Consider the following 19,288-nt stretch of genomic DNA (forward strand, 5'->3'; position numbering starts at 1 on the left):
CCAGCTGGAGTCCCTAGGGTGCCTCTTACAGCAGGTCCTGACCTTAGACAGGTGTCAGCTGATAGACTACATAAATACCAAGACGCCATTGTACAAGAAAAGCACATTACTGCATCAATGAGTCATAATAGGTGGCCAGAGAATGTATGTCATATACACAACACTACACACATTTTGACGAGCGTATACATAGTGTTACTTGGTCAGTAGGTGCATACGTTGAAGGTTTTAAAGTACTGCAGTCTTCCTGGCCAATACAGAGGTGACACAAGTAGACCAGAACACGAGACGGATCGGTGTTCTTCAATTATTAAATGTTAGCTGCTGATTAGAATGCTTTTACAATTTACACAAGCTAACCGTTCACAGTAGGATAATAACCGTCACTGCAATGTCATAGAGATTTATTCAATAGAGTTGATCCAGATTTGAACAGTGGGTTAATTCATTTAAAATATCACCATGCAGTCGCTCCCAGGCTCTGCAAGTTGACAGTTGGTTATCTCTGCGGAATTTAGGATTTGTTGAACTAATATTCACATTAAGACAGCATATTTTCTTTTTGACTGCAGGTCAGAAGGAATGAAGTGTACACACGAGTCGGTATTCTCCCTCTGGTGGCAGTAGTAGGGAGAGTGCAGCAGTATTGTTCATGGCATTCTAGCAGCTGAGTGAATGTGTATGCGCGTGTGTGTGCGTGCTTGTGTGTCCTCCAGTAAAAGGTCACCCACTGCCAGCGCACATCATCACAGACTGCTGACTTCCTGATCGCCATGCCAGAAGGCTGCCTGTCATCTTTATACATGCTACAGTAAACTGTCCCATTTGCTAAGGGAGGGAGGGCTGAGCCCGACTACTCACATCGGATCGGCATACGTCTTACTCAGCAACATATCAGCAAATACAGACTCATTTATGTTCCATTATATTTGGATATTTGAACACAAATGGTGGAGCAACACATGTAAACAGATAATGTAACATCACTAACAGCCGTATATTCTTTATCCGCAGCAAAAATGACTAATATTACAGCATCTTATCAGAAATTCTGTTCTTCGTTTGTGTCTTCATGACTGTGTTATATACTGCCTCCCACTGGCCAAGGCGGGCACACCTGAAGGCGCGGCACAATAAATTGGAATCTATTTTATTATGTTAAAGTACAATATAAAGTACAATATTATAAAGTGCCATTTTTCCTTTAAGAGGAAGTCAAACATTTTCTTTACGATATGTTCTATATGCCCCTGTAGTCTAAACAGTATTCTGATTATTATTGTATGCGGAAAATGAAATTGAGCAGAAAAATCCACCCGTTTTTATCCATCTCGGGGGGAGGCGACCACGCGTTGTATTTATAGCTATGACGTTTAAAAAAAATAATAAATACACCCGTTGCTGAACTTAACCCTTAATTCATAAATATCGCTAAATAAATTCCTATATTAGATATTATATTATTACTATGAAATCCTGATGTGCGAGAGAAAAAACAATGGCAGATTCAGAATAAGCGCAAAAGAAACCAAAAATCTAGAAAATATTATACTTGCATCACTGATTTAAAAAAAAAATATTTATATAAAATTTGTTGGCCGGTTTCATCAAGTCTGATTTTCAGAGCCACAGCAAGGACATTCTATCAAGATAAAAATCCCCAACGAGTAGGGCACTTACAAAATGTTGTCTCAATTTCATTCAGCTGCTTGTGTTCATTCCTTGTATTATTTTATTTTTTCCTCACTTCTGTCATTGTGTATCTCCAGTCATGGGGATTGTATTCTTTTCCAAGCTGTAAGTGTTTCACCTGTCTGCAATCATCATCACATGCACCTCTTGTGTATATTTAGTCTCCCTGTGCTCCCTCTTCCATGTGCCACTTGTCCCCGCCACGTTTGAGTTTTAACAATTTATTCTTGGCTTCTAACATCTAGTCTGTTTGCCAAGCTCTTCTAGGATTGTCTGTTCATTTCCGAGTGCCTGACTGTCACGACCTTTTTATGAAATATAAATATTAAAGGGCATTGTGATTGATACTGCATTGTCCTAAGTCTTTTGAGTCTAACGTGTGAGTGGTTCTTGTCAGTATGTGTGCTATTCCAGTCTTGCAGCTTGGTCTTAATTTGTCCTCACCAGCATACACAATGTGGACGAAAGTATTGGAACATTTAGCTGTTACACACACAGGAAGTGGAAAAAGGAGGATTATGCGGTTTGTCTCCCTTTTGCAGCCATGACAGAAGACTTTCAGCAATATTTTGGAGTACTTAGGAATGTTTGCCACTTCATCTCGAACATTTGTGAAGTCACAAGTCTTCAAACTCACAAAGTTGGAAGAAGATCTACGCATTTAACATACGCAATGCCTAATGATACGTTAGGTATCTACAAATACAATTTAAAAGAATCTCTGCTCTGATATAAGTCATCTTTGGAGTGTTTTGGACAGCACATGGGAAACAGTCACAGTCCACCACCAGCACATGCAGTACACATGACATGAATCAGCAATGTCATCATGAACTTTGTTTTCACAGTAAACAGTGTAAAACACAGTGGTTGTGTTTTATTGTAAAAGGACGTACAGTATATGGAGTGCAGTAACGTTGGTGCATAAGGCCGTCAAAATACAAATATTGTCTTTTGTAGTCACTTTCAAAGTTGTGTGAAGCCCCCCCCCCCGTCCCCTCGAAGAAAATGTACAACTGAAAGCATTCAAAGACTGTTGGCAGGCAAGTGTATGAGGTCAGCACCACTCAAATAGTAGCACGTAGGTATGATTTTTTCTTTGTCCTTCCTGATTATTTTCATGTTTTGCATTGTTTTGGATGACTACATAATAAATAAACAACGATTCAAAAATATATCGACTAGACACTGTTGATTCTCTCTCAGCCCAGTAGAAGGCAGCAAATCCTCAGACAGCGATAAAAGCAGAATCCATCAAGACATTTCATCATTTTAACGTTAAGGCATACGTGCTAAAGTAATAAGCATCATCCGCAAAATACATGCGGCCAAAGCTTGTGCAACATTTCAGTTTCATGTGCCTGTGAATATGCAATATATATAAACAAATTGTTGTTTTGGTCACTGTTTTTTCTTTTTTTTTGCCTCGATGCCATCATTCGTCCCACAATGAGGGAATTGTGTTATGTCCTTTCGTGTGCTAGCAACATGTTTTCTATTCTGGTTTATATTGAGGCTTCAGCGGTATATTTGGAACTGGGTTTGGGGTTCCATTGTGCTCCTGCTTGTCAAGACTGGATCGTTTGTTTCGATCACTTTTGGGGCTTCCACGTAGGACGGGCTTCCTGTGGCGCCTTCTTTTGTGTGGTTGGAGGTGTTTAGGATTTGGTTGTTTTGAATCCAATTGAGTATCTAAATGTAAATGACCGCTCTGAGCATCAGATGACTCATCAATGAATGCTAAGTTCTCACCAAAATAGTCAAGAGGTTGAGAAAAGAGGGGGTCCTTCTTTTCTTCAGGCACCTGCTCAGATTGAGTGGTGTCAGATTCAGATCCAGACTCTGACTCACTGGAGGATGTATATGAGGAATAAGATTCTGACTCAGTTTCGCTTTCATCCCGTTCTTCTCCCTCGGGGGCCCCGGGAGCTGAAGCACCATGACCGTGGCTGCGAGCACGATGACGCCGCCTTCGCCGGCGCCGTCTAAAGGGATCATCAATTTTTCCGGAGATCCGAAAATCCATATTCTGGATGTTTTGTGTCCAGTCAGTGGCATGGGCTCGCAGTTCCTCCATCTAAGACAGAGGAATAAGATCAGCAATGATGCAAGGCGCTTATATGCTAAAACTAAGAGGAAGGAATTCAAACCTCAGCTCTGGTCTTCTTAGAGAGAACTCGAAGCCAGTTTCCAATCATTGACAGGATGGATGCAAAGTAGGCAAGACCCAGCAAGATCCAGAACCACACTAAAGGCTTGTACCAATGGTCACTGCCTTCGAGCCCTGAATCCCCTTTAAGAGGAATATCAGTGGGTCATATCGCTTTCATACAACCTTGACTTCCATGCAGTACAAATGCAAATTTAAGATGGGACACACCAAAACAGCAGATGGGACAATCAATACTTTAAATGAAAAGTTCTCTAAGTGAAAGTGAAATAAATGCAACCATATTTATAGTTGAATTAAAGGGGAAGTCAACCTCCCCCAAATTCATTGCAATAATATGTTCTATGCGCCCCACTAGTCTAAACATGGCATTCTGATTAATATTGTGTTTGTGGAATATGAGTTAAGCAGAAAAAAACGTCTTTAGCCAACTCAGGGGGCGGCCACTTGTTGTCGACTGAAAATGACATCACAGGTGATCGTGGCTCAGCTTCAGAAAACAGGTGAGCCATGATTGGTCGTTACCCGAGAAACTGTGATGTCATTTTCAGTCAACAGCTGATAGCAAAATGGCCGCCCCCTGAGATGTACAAAAATGGGTGGGTTTTCCTGCTTACCTCATATTCCACAAATGCAATATTAATCAGAATGCTATGTCTCGACTAGTGGGGCTGCATAGAACATATTCTTGAAAAGAACATTTTGTCGTTGACTTCCCTCTAAGATTTCACCAGCTCGTGAGCATTAGCTCAATAAAGCCAACAAGATAGAGACGTGCTAACTAAAATATGTAAAGACATTCTATAAGGCAACATTATTTAAGATGAAGAGATTCTTAGTTAATTTTTCCTGTTTTTATTATTTAGCCGGTACTTTTAATTACTTTTTCACTGAGGTTCTGTCCCTCAAAATATGCAAATTGAGATCATAAAATCCCATATTGTTTATAGGTCTCACAAAATGGACATGTCCGAAAAGTATGAATTTCCATGTGTATCTTACCTGCCACATAGTCCCCAAAGCCCACCGTTGTCAAGGTGATGACGACAAAGTAAGCAGACTCCAGCAGTGTCCAACCTTCCACCCTTTGGAAAACCAGGATTGGCACTGCAACAAAGAGCAGGCAGCCCAGCAGGATGGACAAGATGGCAGAAATCACTCGCACAATGGTTTGACTGATGCGCCATTTCTGTCAGTAGAAAAGAAACCACACAGTGCAGTCGATCAAACAAAACCAACACGCGGTCTAAGTCAAGTCCCATTTGGGCTCTGACCAGGAAAAGTTTCTCTATTTTGGCAACTGTTTTCCTCAACGCGGTACCCAGATGGTCTCCAACTCCAGCAAGAAGGATACCAAAGAACGGAATTCCAACCAAGGCGTAGAAAATACAAAACAGTTGACCGCCTTCTGTCTTTGGTGAGATGTTTCCAAAACCTGCATATGTAGAATTAAAAAAATTTTTTTTTAATTATCGTGTTGCCATGCAGGATGTGTCTAGCAGCCTTGCAGTTAGTATACCCACCAATAGTCGTGATGACTGTCCCAGAGAAAAAAAAGGCACTGGCCAGATTCCACTGGCTGACAAAAGTGGCGTTACTGCTTGGATCCACACCTGCACCGATGGCCTCTGCAAGCTCCTGCCATGGAATTGAGCAAGAATTTAGGACATTATAAATCTGGGCATCTAAGTTAATCATGTTTCTCTTAATTGATAGAAAAAAATCCATTACAAGTAAATGGGGCTGCTGCTGACAAAAAAAATATCTCGTTTGTTCCATGAGCGACTATAATTGTTTATTTGAATGCAGAAATGACGTTGATGAATTTCATACTTGGCAAACATCATTGATTATAATGAACTACATTACGGTGTGTGTTTGTGTGTGTAGGTGTGTTGGCACGTTGTGCATTCGAAGAGGCTATTTTGAGCCAAACATTTTGGGTGAAGGGGCCCCTCACAGGGGAGACCCCAAAAATAATCCTAATGCCATTTAAACATAACTACTATGTCTACCCCTAAATGCCATTGGATTTTTTTTTGGAGAGACAAAAGTTGAAATGTTACAATAAAAATAGCTAGTTTTTTGAGAAAATAGTTGCGATTATGCATCACAATGACATAGAGTTTTTTTGTGACCCATAGCGAAGTCGAGAGGAGAAATGTGTTCATTCCAGTTTGTTTCATTGCTGCGCTGATCCCCTTATTTACTGTCTTTATGGTCTGACATGTCAAATGTGGGGGTGCCTGGAGAGAATCTGAGTAACCAGGATGTGAATATACAAACTCCACAAAGAAAGGCTGGAGCCAAGATTCAAACGCGTAACTTTTGACTGTGAACATAGCCTGAACGTAGCAAATTTTGTGACGGGTGCAGAATCCCAATTAGAAACATAATATTCGGAAATATTTGTTTTTAAACTACAAAATTCCAATGATTGCTTGACTTTCCTCTCAATAATATTTTCCTTCTTAGAATGTCTTTTGCATTATGCGTGTACGGAAACGGACTGTGTAATGCATGATGCCACAAGCCGTTGTGGTGTGGCCACACCGACTTGGTCACTTTAGCATTGCTGAACACAAGTGAGAACTACGGTGGCTCTGAAGGATCGAAAGGGCTGAAAACCGGACTGCTGCAACCAAGGGTGTGCCCTCCTCTGATAAATTGCCATTCGTTTATTTTTGGGTTGATAAGAACAATAATTGAGCCCTTCATTGTTCATTTTGAAAACCCACTTAAAAGCGCAAATACGCTTACAAGCCAGATAAAGGGCTATGCTTCAAGGAAAAAGCATATGGCGTGTTGCAAAAGCACCCAGTGAAGTATCTAATGAGGTTCTGAAAAAAAAAAAAAAAAGAGACGATCTGCACTACCTCTATGAGAGCTTGCAGGTTGTCAGGGCCAACGCAGGTGAAATTCATCAAGAATTCCTGACATGTCCCCTGCAGCTGCTTGTGCTTGCCTTCTTCTAGCGGCGCCTCCAAAGCCCGGAACACCACGGCACCCAGCACCAAGTAGAGAAGCACCCCTGTGAGGATGGCAAGCAGGGTGGAGCAGCGCATGGCCGCACTTCCAGTCACTTCAAATGTAGCCGCCGGTTTTCCTCTGCTGGGGTCTGCTTTGTTGTGGCCTGGATCCCAGCTGCTGCAGCTGAAACATCCCAGAAAAAGGCAACGGACTCAAGCCCCTTCGGATAAACAACATCATCCGCAAAATGTCTGACGTGCTTGCCCAAATAAACAAACAGATGTGGTCAATAACATGCAAACAAAGACAGGCGCTGTTGTAGCACTACAAACCTGTTATTGCGACCACGCCTTCTCCTTTTCCAGTCTTTCTTATCACCGGGCCTAAGGATGGATTCCCTCGATCCGTAACCACTCGGGAGCCCATCCACATCACACTCCGTTGGAGGGGACACTACACACAGGCAGCACAAATAGAAGAGATGATTCAAAATATAATTCCTTGAGGAAAAAAAACGAATGCTCGATTTTAATCGGAAATCATTTAACAGCATGTTTATGACTGTGCTTTTCGTTTGCAATGCATTGTATTGCATCCATTGATTGGCTAATCCATCCATCTTCTACATTATTGTTACTGTCTACAACCACCTATTCACGGCCAAATTGTTAGAGGCGGCACACCCTGTACTGATCATCAGTCAATCACAGAGTTTACACCAATAGGCAACCATTCAGAATATGGACAATCGTCAGACTTTGGGCCGGGGGCGGAGCCAGAACATGGCTAATGGGGGGGCCTGGAAAAATCAGGGTGGGCCTGAAAGTTTTGCTCACTGAGCACAATCCCCCCGACACATCGTATATTCAAATAAAATGACTGAATAATGAAATTAACTGAATAATTTGACATTCAGATCTTCCTTAGACAACCACAATTATGCCATTCTTAATATTCAAGAGAAAAAAAACCCAATAAAAATGAATTCAAAAACAATTTAATTTAATCATTTAAAAGTATATATTGTTTCATGAATCTCACTGGGTGTGCAGTCTGTCAATCCGGGTGGGCCTGTGCACACCCAGGCCCACCCATGGCTCCGCCCCTGCTTTGGGCGTAGTCACACTAGGCCATTACAGCTGTTCGAGAGGAGGAGCACTCACCCACTGACCAATTGAAAGCGTATTACACTTTCACGCCAGTTGAGTTCCACACGACTGCAAATTATCATAAAAAATGAGCTGATAGTGTCAAACTCAGTACAGTATATTAACTTTTAAGCATCTTTTGCCATTGCCATTTGACTGTGCATTGAATACTAATGAGATTAACAGAATGTATAGCCGGAGTGAATGAAAATGAATAAAACTAAGCCTGTGCAGTGTCTTTTGCTGCGAACCATGATATTTTCAGTTCAGATTGCATGTACATGTGTCAAACAAGAACAATTAAATCATATCCACAACATCTTTGAAGACAGACACTCTTTAGCCTGCAGCTCTCGTAGCCTGTTAGCATAAATAAATACAAATAAATAGAACACATTACAGCAAAAAAAAGTTAGCACCACACGACTCGCACTGCCACAGCTTTTTGAGATGCCATCAGTGTGATTGCCACATGTTCTGTAACAATCTTGCAAAAGGCAGGGAACATTCAAATAGTCTGATGTTAAAAACGCACGTGAAGCGTCTGTGACACAATGAGAATCAAACACCGCCCGACAAAGGAAATTACAGTGTGGATCGTATTGTGAGCCAACAGCACTGCAGATGTTGCTGATGCAGCTGCATGCAAGCCGTGGCTGTGATAATCCTCTTTTAAACACCTGAGGGGGCTCCATAATGTGCTCGGTACTCTGCTACAAGTCCACCTACCTTAAAAATGAAGAATAAGAAGAAGTGAGAGCCGCAGCCTCCTCATGCAGCAATGAAGTGTAGTGATGAGTTGAGGCGGTTGCATATGGGGAGGGTGCCTGCGCAGACAGTGTGAGTGTGTGTATGTGTGTGGGTGTGTGTGTGTGTGTGTGAGGAGGGTGGCTGATGCTGAACCCACAAGGGAGGAGAAAATACTCAATCAAGCTGACATGATGAGGGTGACGAGAGCGTAAGAGAGTCAACTCGGAGGGGAAAAAAAGCACCACACATGAAATGTAAAGTCGAAATGGACATTGCATCATGTGGTCACGTCTTTGCACGGCTGTCAATACAGAATTTGATTGGGGTCGATGCCGACATTCACTGAGGTCTGATCGGTGGCAACTGGGGCGCCAGCTCAGCTGCCCTGTCTCAACCACTTCACATGCTGCTTGGCAAACGTGCTGTTGTGGTGTCTGTGTATGTGTAGTGCATATTGGGACGCATTTATCGACCAATACAATTTTTTACAATACACCGTATATGGATAATGGATGGATAAAAGGACATATTTGCCTACAAAGTGTACTGTGTAGGTTAGGGATGGGTAACATTACAAAACATGCTTCCCCTACCACGCCTGTTTAGCTTTGAGTTGTAATATCACCATTCACCACTAGATGGCAAACATCACTTTGTAGCTCTTCCACCTGTTTCTATTAGAGAAGAAGAAAGTTAGAGATGCTGTCAGCCATGATTGATTGTGTGGCGTTTTAGAATCGCTCAAGTTAATGGAAACTGTTTCAACAGGGAGGAGGAGGGATTCAACCAATTTAAGCGGGATGTGACTGTTTCACACACAAGTCAAAGTTTCATGTGAACAATGTGCAATTTAAATTGAACATAAAAGATGAAAGAACAGCCGAAAAGTACACAATCGTGTTTTTTTTCTTCTTCACAAGAACCCTTGACAGTTCATTTAAAGTGCATAAAGTTGCCAATTCCTGGTTTAGATGACTACTATTATGCTACTGTTTATTATATACAATTTTTAAGGTATGATCAATGCCATGAATCCTGATCCAATCACGGACATTGTAAAAAATAAAATCAATATTGGTCTTGGCCAATGAATTTTGAAAAATGGTAAAATATATATACTATGTATAAAAAAAAAAGCTGCAGGAGAAGGTCATCTCCTTAAAAAGTATATACTGTAAGACCGAGATGATTGAAGCCGTCCATGGACATCAAAGGCATAGTAAAGAAATCCACTGAGTTCTAAGAAGTCCGCCGGAAAAAGTCAAATGAGTTGATGGAACATCAGAGAGTCTCAATGGTCCTGACAATGTTACTGAAAACGCACACGCCTTTTTTGTTCTTGTGAGCCCCACACACAGATGTGTGGAGTCCATGGAGCTGGAGGAGCTAGCAATACACTCACAATGACATCACCCCACAGTGGAAAACGCTGTGGAGCCACAGAGAATCGCAGGCATTGAAAAAGCGTCATTACAGCTTTTGTCCACAAGAGAGCGCTAAAGTGTCCCTACAGTCTCCACAACACACGGGAACCAGAAAGTGAGTGGGCGAGAGTGTCAAAGTTAAATCACACAGCTGATAAGTTAGTGACTGTCGTACTCCTAAGGCCTGAATGGACTGGACAAACAAATACAGTCAGCAACTCCCCGCTGCACTTCAGGCGACTGACCCTCACAATGCCAAAGAAAAACTGCAACCGTTGTGTTGTAATCAGAATCAACTTTTTGAGGCGTCACATGCATTGTACCGCCACAAACAACAAAGACGTGTAAGTATGCCCCAAGATAAAAAACGAGTATTTTGTCTAAATGAAACTTTCAACTGACTTCAACGTAATTCCTTGGTTTTAAGATGTCATAATGGGCACACAACATACACATTTTGAACAACTTGGATTTCTGTGTAAGCAAATGCTTTTATTACTCTCTTATCAATGGATTGCAATTCCAGACCTTTGAAAATGTCTGATGCTTTTCCCCAGCCTAAAATAAAATTCAAGCATATCTATTTCTATCCATTGTTCCTCTCCCTGCACATTACCGCAGGGGCGGAGCCAGATTGACAGACAGCCCACCCAGTGAGATTCATGAAAAATATATATACTTTTAAATTTTTAGTAAATTATTTTTGAATTAGTGTTTTGTTGTTTTATTTTATTTTATTGAATATTAATAATGGCATAATTGTGGTTGTCTAAGGAAGATCTGAACTTCGTCATTTTATTTGAATATACGATGTATCGGGATAGGAGTACTATATTGTGTTCAGTGAGAGAAATATTCAGGCCCACCCTGATTTTTCCAGGCCCGCCCTGATTTTTCCAGGCCCGCCCATTAGCCACGTTCTGGCTCCACCCCTGCCTTACCGTCTCTATAAAGTACTATTTGATTTGCTTATCCAGCTGTCTAGTACAGTTCACAGCTACTTCAAGACCGTAAATTAGTATTTCATGTGCACATTATACCTACTTTGTGGCCACAAATAAGGTTTTTATCTATATTGTGACCACAAGTAATTGTTGCTTACAAATGTAAAATGGATTAGTTCAGTGGTCATTATTTATCAATTAGCAAATGATAAACTGAGATAAAACAATAAAATTGTAATTTTTCTGCTGTAAACTTTGACCTACAAAATACTTGGACCACATCATATTGTCAGTTGAAAATCTCTTTGGTGGTGTTGATCCAAACTGAGCACTACTGTCAATTGTAAATGCAAAATTGTGTTTTGGATGTCACCGTTATGCCCGGTGAGTATAGCTCTTGATGCGAAAATAAGTACCAACAGCTTATAAATGTCATAACATATTGAACATTCATGCACACAAAGAAAAACTAGGTCTGCAAATAGTTTCAAGTGCAGCACTGCAGTTGTGAAATGTTATGATGAACTCCAGCCTGGCACTGTACTTAGTTTAAATCGGATTTATTTCAGGCACTCAACAGATCAAGTGCAAGACAAATACATTTATCTCCTTTCGTTCAGCCTACATTTAAGTGACTGTCTGTCTATATTCTCATAAAAAGTGAGCGCAGTCCATTTGGAGTGAAACATCTTATGCCAGTTGGGTCAATACAATGCAGTTTCAGTAAAAGGGAAAATTAGATTAATGGAAATGCTGCGGAAAAAAAAACACAAAAGCAGAGACCTTATAAACTGTTGTTCAGATGTAAATGTTACAGATACAAAGTGTACAGTGTCACTTTAAGGTATACCAACTATTCACGTTGTACTTCTGCAAATCTTCAAATGATTTTGTTTTTCAATTAGAACATAGAGAAAGGAATCATACATTCGACAAATAGAAAATTGTACTTACTTGTCGATTTCTTAGCTTCAGTTCCACACGCTTGTGCTTAAATAAAGTCCATCCAGTGAAAGGAAACTGCTCATAAAACACCTGTGAAAAAAGCTTGGTAGGAATTAAAAAAAAAAACAACCTCAAATTGTTAGCCGACGCATAAACGTGTTGACATTTACTAAGGAAGACGGTGGTAAATAAGAGGCGGAACGAGGGAGGCCCTGACGACCATGCAATTATGAGCACTTTATTTTCAATTAAGACATCGTGCGCTCTTCTTTCTATCATTTTTGATGATGCAGACTTTTTGAGGCTGAAAATTGATTGGCCAGCAAACGTCTGCATCTACGCTTATTTAAGTGAAGGTGCACTAAGGGGAAAAAATGCACGAAGAGACTATTTTTCTAATGGTATTGCGTTACAAAACTGAATCCTGCTTTGGGAGGTTTTTAAAAAGGTAAGTTTTTCTTGTAGGATACAATGTGTGCATTGTTTTGCCGTGCCACCCAAAAAATATATATTTCTGAAACTAGGTGTAATTTCCCCTTGGGATTATTAAAAACAGTTTGAAGGTAAAAATATAGTTAAGGCTTATACAGGACTAAATTATTGTACGGATAAAAAAATATATAATTTAATCTCAATTGAAACTGAAGGATAAATCACTTTTGGTGCAAAAAATAAATAAATAAAAAAATAGGTTTATGTATGTCTGTACTGGGCCTTGGTTGCATTAGAAAGACTGGACTACATTACACCTTAGCATCGATCTCCAGAGGAAACCACTTTACGATTTAATCTAATTCCTCCAGGCACTGAAAAGCTTTTACACAGAGGACTTGAACATGAGGATTTACAGGGAGAAAAATACTGGATGGGTGACTAATACTAGATTTCTTGTAAGAAATAAACACTGGTCTTTTAAAAGCGGAATGATTCGGATTAATTGCTTTAAATTACTCAAATCGAGAATAAAACTATGAAAAGTTTTAAGTTTCCGTTTATTGACAATAACTAGCCACATCTTTTGCATGGACATAGGGAATATGATGTCATAGCAAACATATTGAAATGAATGTTTTTCTTTTTTAAACATTTACAACATTTTTTTTGGTCAAAATTGTGGCGTGAAAAGCTTTTTCTGAATCAAATTATTTTGATGATTTCTTTTGTACTGAGGATGATTTCCAAAAGCACGATATTCATTCCAACAATCACGGTTACAAACAACTTACATGTATTTAAAATATTTCACTTCTCAAAGTTATTGCATAAAGGGCTTTCATGTTGTCATTAATGTTACTCTATCATGCCTTTCAGTCAAAAAAAAAAAAAAAAAAGCCTCATCATAACAACCCAGTAAATGTGTCAATAAATGTTAAAGGGTAAACAGACATAGTAGCTTCATAAGCTTAAAAAAATGTTCATCACTGTGGGAAGGAATTAGCACACAGTAAAAACACCCAATTTTAAAACTTGTCACCCTAAAAACACAGAAACATCAGATGGAACGTACAAGTTGACTTGTAAAGGATTACTGATAACTGCGGCAGAAACGTTTCACTTAAGATCCTTGCTGGTGAAATATTTCCATGACGATGGAGTTTACATCTAAAATGATGACGTCGTCTTGCCCGAGAATGTGGAAGTAAGCAGCTGTGCCAGCGGATCAATACAGTTTGATCATGCTCTCCCGGGACTTGCCCACTCCAACCCACTTCACTGAAACGAGAGGGAACAAACGGTCATTTTGCATTTCTGTGTTTGACCATTTGTCCCGTCCAATAAACATCTGAAAGTGCATCAGCGCCTGTGGCTGTCCTTGGTGATGCAGAATGACATTTTACAAACCTGGCACTTGCAGGAATTCCTCAATGAAGCGAATATAGTTCTGCGCCTGCGAAGGCAGTTCGGCAAAACTGCGGGCCGCCTCGGTGCTGCGGCACCACCCGGGGAAGGTCTTGTAATCCACGGTGACGCGCGTCAGAACGTCCATGTTTGCTGCACCATGACCAAAAACATATACGTTTATAAATGCATGGCTCTCAGTCATCGAAATGAAGGCTCGTCACTTACCTGGGAAACTAGGCAGAGGTTCACCGTCAATGTTATAGGCCACTCCCACTTTGATCTCCGCCAGGGTGTCCAAAATGTCCAATTTGGTCAGGGCGATGCTGTAAATACAAGGCTCGCAGTTCAGTCGTGACAATGAAAAGGAGACGTTTCATAGAAGTGACGCCTCCTTACGCTGAGAAGCCGTTGACCATGTGAGCATATCGGACCAGTATCAAGTCCAGCCATCCGCAGCGCCGCTTTCTGCCCGTTGTCACGCCAACCTCGTGGCCTCGCGATTGCAAAAGCGCGCCCGTCTCCTGGAAGATAAAATGCATTGTGTGTTGAAGAACTTGATCAAGACAATCTTAACTATGGAAGGCACGGTGATACCTTGACTTACAAGATCCATTTGTTTTTCAAACCAGGCTCTGACTCAATTTATTTATAAATCCAAAGCCCGCATGAATTAGCCTACAATTTTTGTATTACACATTTTCAGAGAAAAGAAAATAGCGCAAAAAAACACATCACTGGTCTTTGCTACCATGAATGCACAATGTTAAATTATTTTTTTTTTGAAGAATGTTAATTTACTTTGAGTTTATTTACAAGCATAAAATCCTACCTTTGTGTTAAAAAAGTTCATTTTAAACATTAATAAGACCTTGTTTTTAGATTCAATGCCTTAATACTTTTTAAGATATATCTATAGATATCTCTATCTATAGATATCTCTATCTATAGATATCTCTATCTCTATCTATAGATATCTCTATCTATAGATATCTCTATCTATATATCTATGTATCTCTATCTATATATCTATGTATATCTATGTATATATATAGATAGATAGATGGATATAGATATACATAGATATAGATAGATAGATAGATATATAATAGTCCCCAAATGCATCTTGACTCACGTTATCCTGTTCTGTTGGGAACGCACCGACGCCCACCCGGGTGGTGTAGGCTTTGACGACACCATACACTCTTCCAACGTGGGATGGCGGCACGCCAAGCCCGGTGCACACTCCTCCGACAGTGCAGTTCGACGACGTCACAAAGGGATATGTGCCTGCATGGAGACATGTCGATTAGCTGAAGGAGCCAAAAAGCATCTGTCAGTCCTCAGGATTAAATCGCCAATCCTCTTGGCACTCACCAAAGTCAATATCCAGCAGTGCAGCATTTGCCCCCTCCACCAGGATTTTCTTACTGGGGCCGGTAAGAGCTCTGTGCATGAAGTACACACCATCTGTCACTAGAGGGCGCAGTCGCTCTGCATATCCCTGAGGGAATGGACAAATTTGACCAAACGTTACCATGTTGTAATAAAGAAGGTAATGATCAATAACTGAACTCAGAGTTGACAGTTTGGAAGAGAAATCTCAAACCCATTGTGACGAGATAACGACATACAAGTGAACACCGTTAATAACGGGGTACAGATCCACTTGCAACGGGGTAAACTATACAGGATAGAGGCCATATAGAAAGATATTTTGGTAGTTTTGGCGCTGCCGCGTTGCCCACACCAGGGTTGTTTTTGGCAGGCATTCTAGATATTGTCTTAGTCTTTTGGGCAAAAATGCCGTGCACTTACGACGCAGCTTCGGCGGATGGAGGGGTTGCGCGACATGCGCACACGTTCGTGCTTCTTCCGCACGGCTGCCGAGGAATGAAAACTTAGCACCGACATTCTAAAATCCGAACGGTTCCAGTCATGTATTTTGAACGTCTGACAGACCACACGCTAACAATTTAAGCCACTAATTTCGAAAACAACACTGATCCACGCTGACCAGTTTTACTGTAAAACTGGCCACTAATGTACACAGTCGATAAATACACAAACAAAACAGAAACAAAAATTGTCTATTTAAACAGCAAAATGTTCAGCCAAACCGTGTAATCCGATCCACTAGGTGAACGTTATCTATGTGAAACGCCAAACACAGGCTATCAGAAATGAGCAACAATGTGTGTATACTTGTATACAATGTATGGCATACTTCTAATCCCTCAAACAACTACTACTTCAACACACATTGAGTAGCAATACTTACAGAGCATACAAAAATACTCACAGGCATATAGTGTCTTTGCTCTGTGGGAACAACGACTATTACTGGAGTTTAGTCGGGGAACTTCTCTCTCCGGCTTCCCTTTGCTCTTAATTACGCTGCATCTCTTCCTGTAGACCTCAGTGCTGCCCGGCATGTTGCGGCACAACGTGGTACTACAGTGAAGGCGCGCAACTCTAAATTCACATTTGCCTGTGTAAGGTAAAAACCCATAAAAAAAATTAAAAAAAAGCGTTCGCTTAAAAATCAGCTAAAAAAAACGAGAACGCGAATGATGAGCCGTGATTCAAGAGCGTAACAACTGTGTGTGATTACATCACATCTCACCTTTAACTGCTCCAGTTCACCTTCAATGTCCACGTTCAGGTTTGGATACATTGCCAGGAAATGCTCTGCTAACATGCGGAACCTATTTTAAAAAAAAACAACAAAAAAAACACTTCAGTTAAATAATGTGTTCATTCATATTCATGCATTAAAAAATAATTAGCCATGCTTCTACTACCGCTACACTAAGAACAGGCTGGTTTTTTTCCTCATGTGTGAGGTCTCTCAGTCTTCCAAAAATCAACACCTGTACGCATACACACTGCTTTCAAAGACAAGCCCAAACAAACTCACTTGTCCTCAAAGACTTTGAAATCTGAGACAAGGTCACAGACACGCAGGCCATTCCGAGCAGCTTTGGAGGAGTAGGCGGGGCCTATACCCTTTTTGGTCGTTCCCAAACTACAAGAAAGATAAACCGTTAATGAAACACAGTCAATTTAGAAAACAGTCCCTCCAGCACACACGATACACACTCAGGCATCAGGACTTTAAATAATGAGCAAAATTACTTTTTCCCTTCTTGCTGCTGCCGCTGCTGCTCCTGAATGCCATCGACAGCCTGATGGAAGTTGAACACTGGAGGTGGACCGAAGGACTCTCAATAAGACACTTTCATATCTAAAAGGACTTCCGATGAAAAATACACTCACCGATGTGAGCACGATCAGAAATCTTGAGTCTATCTTCCCATCCTTGTAATCCTACATGGACAAAAACAATGTAATGACATGTTTAATTGAACATGACAACTTGACAAAAGTATTCATACAAACGGCTTTTACACTACCTTTGCCTTTCTTCAGGTTAGATTGCGCCTCTGCAAACAGCCCCGGGAGGTGTACGACAACTCCATTGCCTGCATCATTAAATTTTTTTTTTTATTTACTGCAATTACTTTCATTGCTTTTATAAGAAATACAGATCTCCGTGACTTTATCCTTTTTACATAACACATTATGACTCACTGTCAAGTGTTCTGTTTCCCATTAAAAAAAACAAACAAAAGAAAAACAAATAAAGAATACTAATACTGTCTCATATCTGTCCAATGGAAAGTCGGTGTTTGAAATGTCGCTACATTTTGTGACAAAAAATAAATAAAAATAGTCAACAACAACAAAACTCCAACCCTGTTGAAATGGCAGGGCGGCGTTTTGTGATGAAAATGAGCATTAATGAAAGGGCCAAATAAGAGCACGCATCTTAAATTGAGGTCTAGGTGACTATGGAAGTTGTGCTCATTTTTCGGTGTGCAGTGAAGGTCATGGAATTTTTTCAGCACGGTCTTTATCTAACCTGAAAATTCAACTTAGTCACAATAAATTAGAAAACCAATATACCAATAAAGGAGGTGGCCTTCTTGTTGAGGACGCCACTGGGCAGCAGGTGGAAGTCGTACTCCACCGAGTCCACCACCACGGTGTGACCTGCATTGTTGCCACCCTGTAGAAAACCAAATATTTGATCCGATCTCGAAGGGTACGTAAACTAGTGATGGGCATAACAGTTCTTTTCAGTGAACTCAATCATTAGAATCAGTTAATTAAAAAGAACCGTTCAAAATATTTGTTCACCGAATAGTTCAAGGGGAAGGGGAAATGCAGTACGTTAACTCACTGACTCGTTCGTGAACGGGAAGTTACGTCTCGTTATGAAATTCGCTATATAAATAAAATTGTATTGTATTGTTTTGATTCCTTCATGAACGAGAAGTTACCTTACTGATTCCTTCGTGAACGACAAAAGTGTGGCAGTATGTTCATAAAATTCCTCCTCCAACTGACGCCGGCTGCCAACTGGTTGTTTGCGAAAATTGACGACATGAGCGTGGCTGAGCTCAAATGAACGGAGAAAAGAACGAATCACTGTTCTGTACGTGTTCTTTGCTTGAATATATATAAAGAACTAAACACTTGAGGAAGTGATCCATTCACTCACGTTCACTGAAAAGATTCGTTCTTTTTGAACGAATCGTTCGAGACCGACCCAACATTAACGTAAACGCCACATCCCACGCACTGGCACCAGAGATAGCAAGCCGTGTTACATCATTTCATTTCACACAACCCGTATCGGGGGAAAACACTTTGTCCAGCATGATTTAGACACCCTTTAGGAAGATTAACACTGCGCATAACACGTTTGCATCAAGCATGGCTGTTTTAATCTACAGTTGAACACATGGTAGCAAACAAGGCTAGTGCCATAGCTCGTCCGGAACGTCTGAACGAGGTCATGAATATTTAACCACTGCTTATCTGAAACGACTTTCGCTGGCCTGTACGCGTTTTAACAAGAGGTCGAAGGACATATGAATGTCATGTCTTGTTTATGTATCAAGTGCAATATTGAGCATCAACGTAGGTACCTGACACCTGCACACAATATCCGCATCCATTGCGAGCAAGTCCACAACTTTTCCTTTGCCCTCGTCGCCCCATTGAGCTCCGAGCACCACGGTCACTTTGTTCGCAGGCTCCCTCGGTGATCGGAGCGGAAACTCCGGCGTGGCGTTTTCTCGTGGCCGCTTAACCACCGGTTCCCCGTTCTCTCGTCCATTAACGTTAGCCATGTCGCTACTGGATGCCATGCCGCTGCCCTCTGTCTGGAAACCGGAATAGCGTTTTACCGCGTTTCTTGACGGGAAATGAGCATCTACCGCTCTACCAGTAGATGTCACTATTTTCGCGTATGCAATGTGTGTGCGTGTGTGTGGGTCGCATTACTGGGATACGTAAGCACGTCGGCCATATTAAGTGTGTCAGATCTGCTTTTCA

General features: G+C 40.9%; 2 protein-coding genes across 2 annotated transcripts; both read right to left on the reverse strand.

Annotated features, from left to right (window-relative positions):
- Positions 1-2,720: 2,720 nt before the first annotated feature.
- Positions 2,721-8,767, reverse strand: kcnk4b (potassium channel, subfamily K, member 4b). Its single transcript, XM_086012665.1, has 8 exons — positions 8,710-8,767; positions 7,165-7,285; positions 6,739-7,015; positions 5,386-5,500; positions 5,137-5,297; positions 4,865-5,051; positions 3,843-3,985; positions 2,721-3,769 (listed from the first exon to the last, which is right to left on the reverse strand). Exons 3-8 carry the CDS (start codon positions 6,925-6,927, stop codon positions 3,188-3,190), a joined length of 1,377 nt encoding a protein of 458 aa, XP_085868791.1. The 5' UTR covers positions 6,928-7,015; positions 7,165-7,285; positions 8,710-8,767; the 3' UTR covers positions 2,721-3,187.
- A 4,249-nt stretch (positions 8,768-13,016) lies between these two features.
- Positions 13,017-19,178, reverse strand: adssl (adenylosuccinate synthase, like). Its single transcript, XM_086013043.1, has 13 exons — positions 18,880-19,178; positions 17,852-17,954; positions 17,299-17,367; positions 17,162-17,212; positions 17,021-17,087; positions 16,803-16,910; positions 16,509-16,590; positions 15,260-15,386; positions 15,018-15,172; positions 14,282-14,406; positions 14,111-14,208; positions 13,886-14,035; positions 13,017-13,756 (listed from the first exon to the last, which is right to left on the reverse strand). Exons 1-13 carry the CDS (start codon positions 19,099-19,101, stop codon positions 13,704-13,706), a joined length of 1,410 nt encoding a protein of 469 aa, XP_085869169.1. The 5' UTR covers positions 19,102-19,178; the 3' UTR covers positions 13,017-13,703.
- Between the last annotated feature and the right edge of the window lie 110 nt (positions 19,179-19,288).

The sequence above is a fragment of the Filicampus tigris genome, chromosome 17, assembly GCF_054856515.1.
Source record: "Filicampus tigris isolate MCC_2025a chromosome 17, RoL_Ftig_1.0, whole genome shotgun sequence".
NCBI lineage: Eukaryota > Metazoa > Chordata > Actinopteri > Syngnathiformes > Syngnathidae > Filicampus > Filicampus tigris.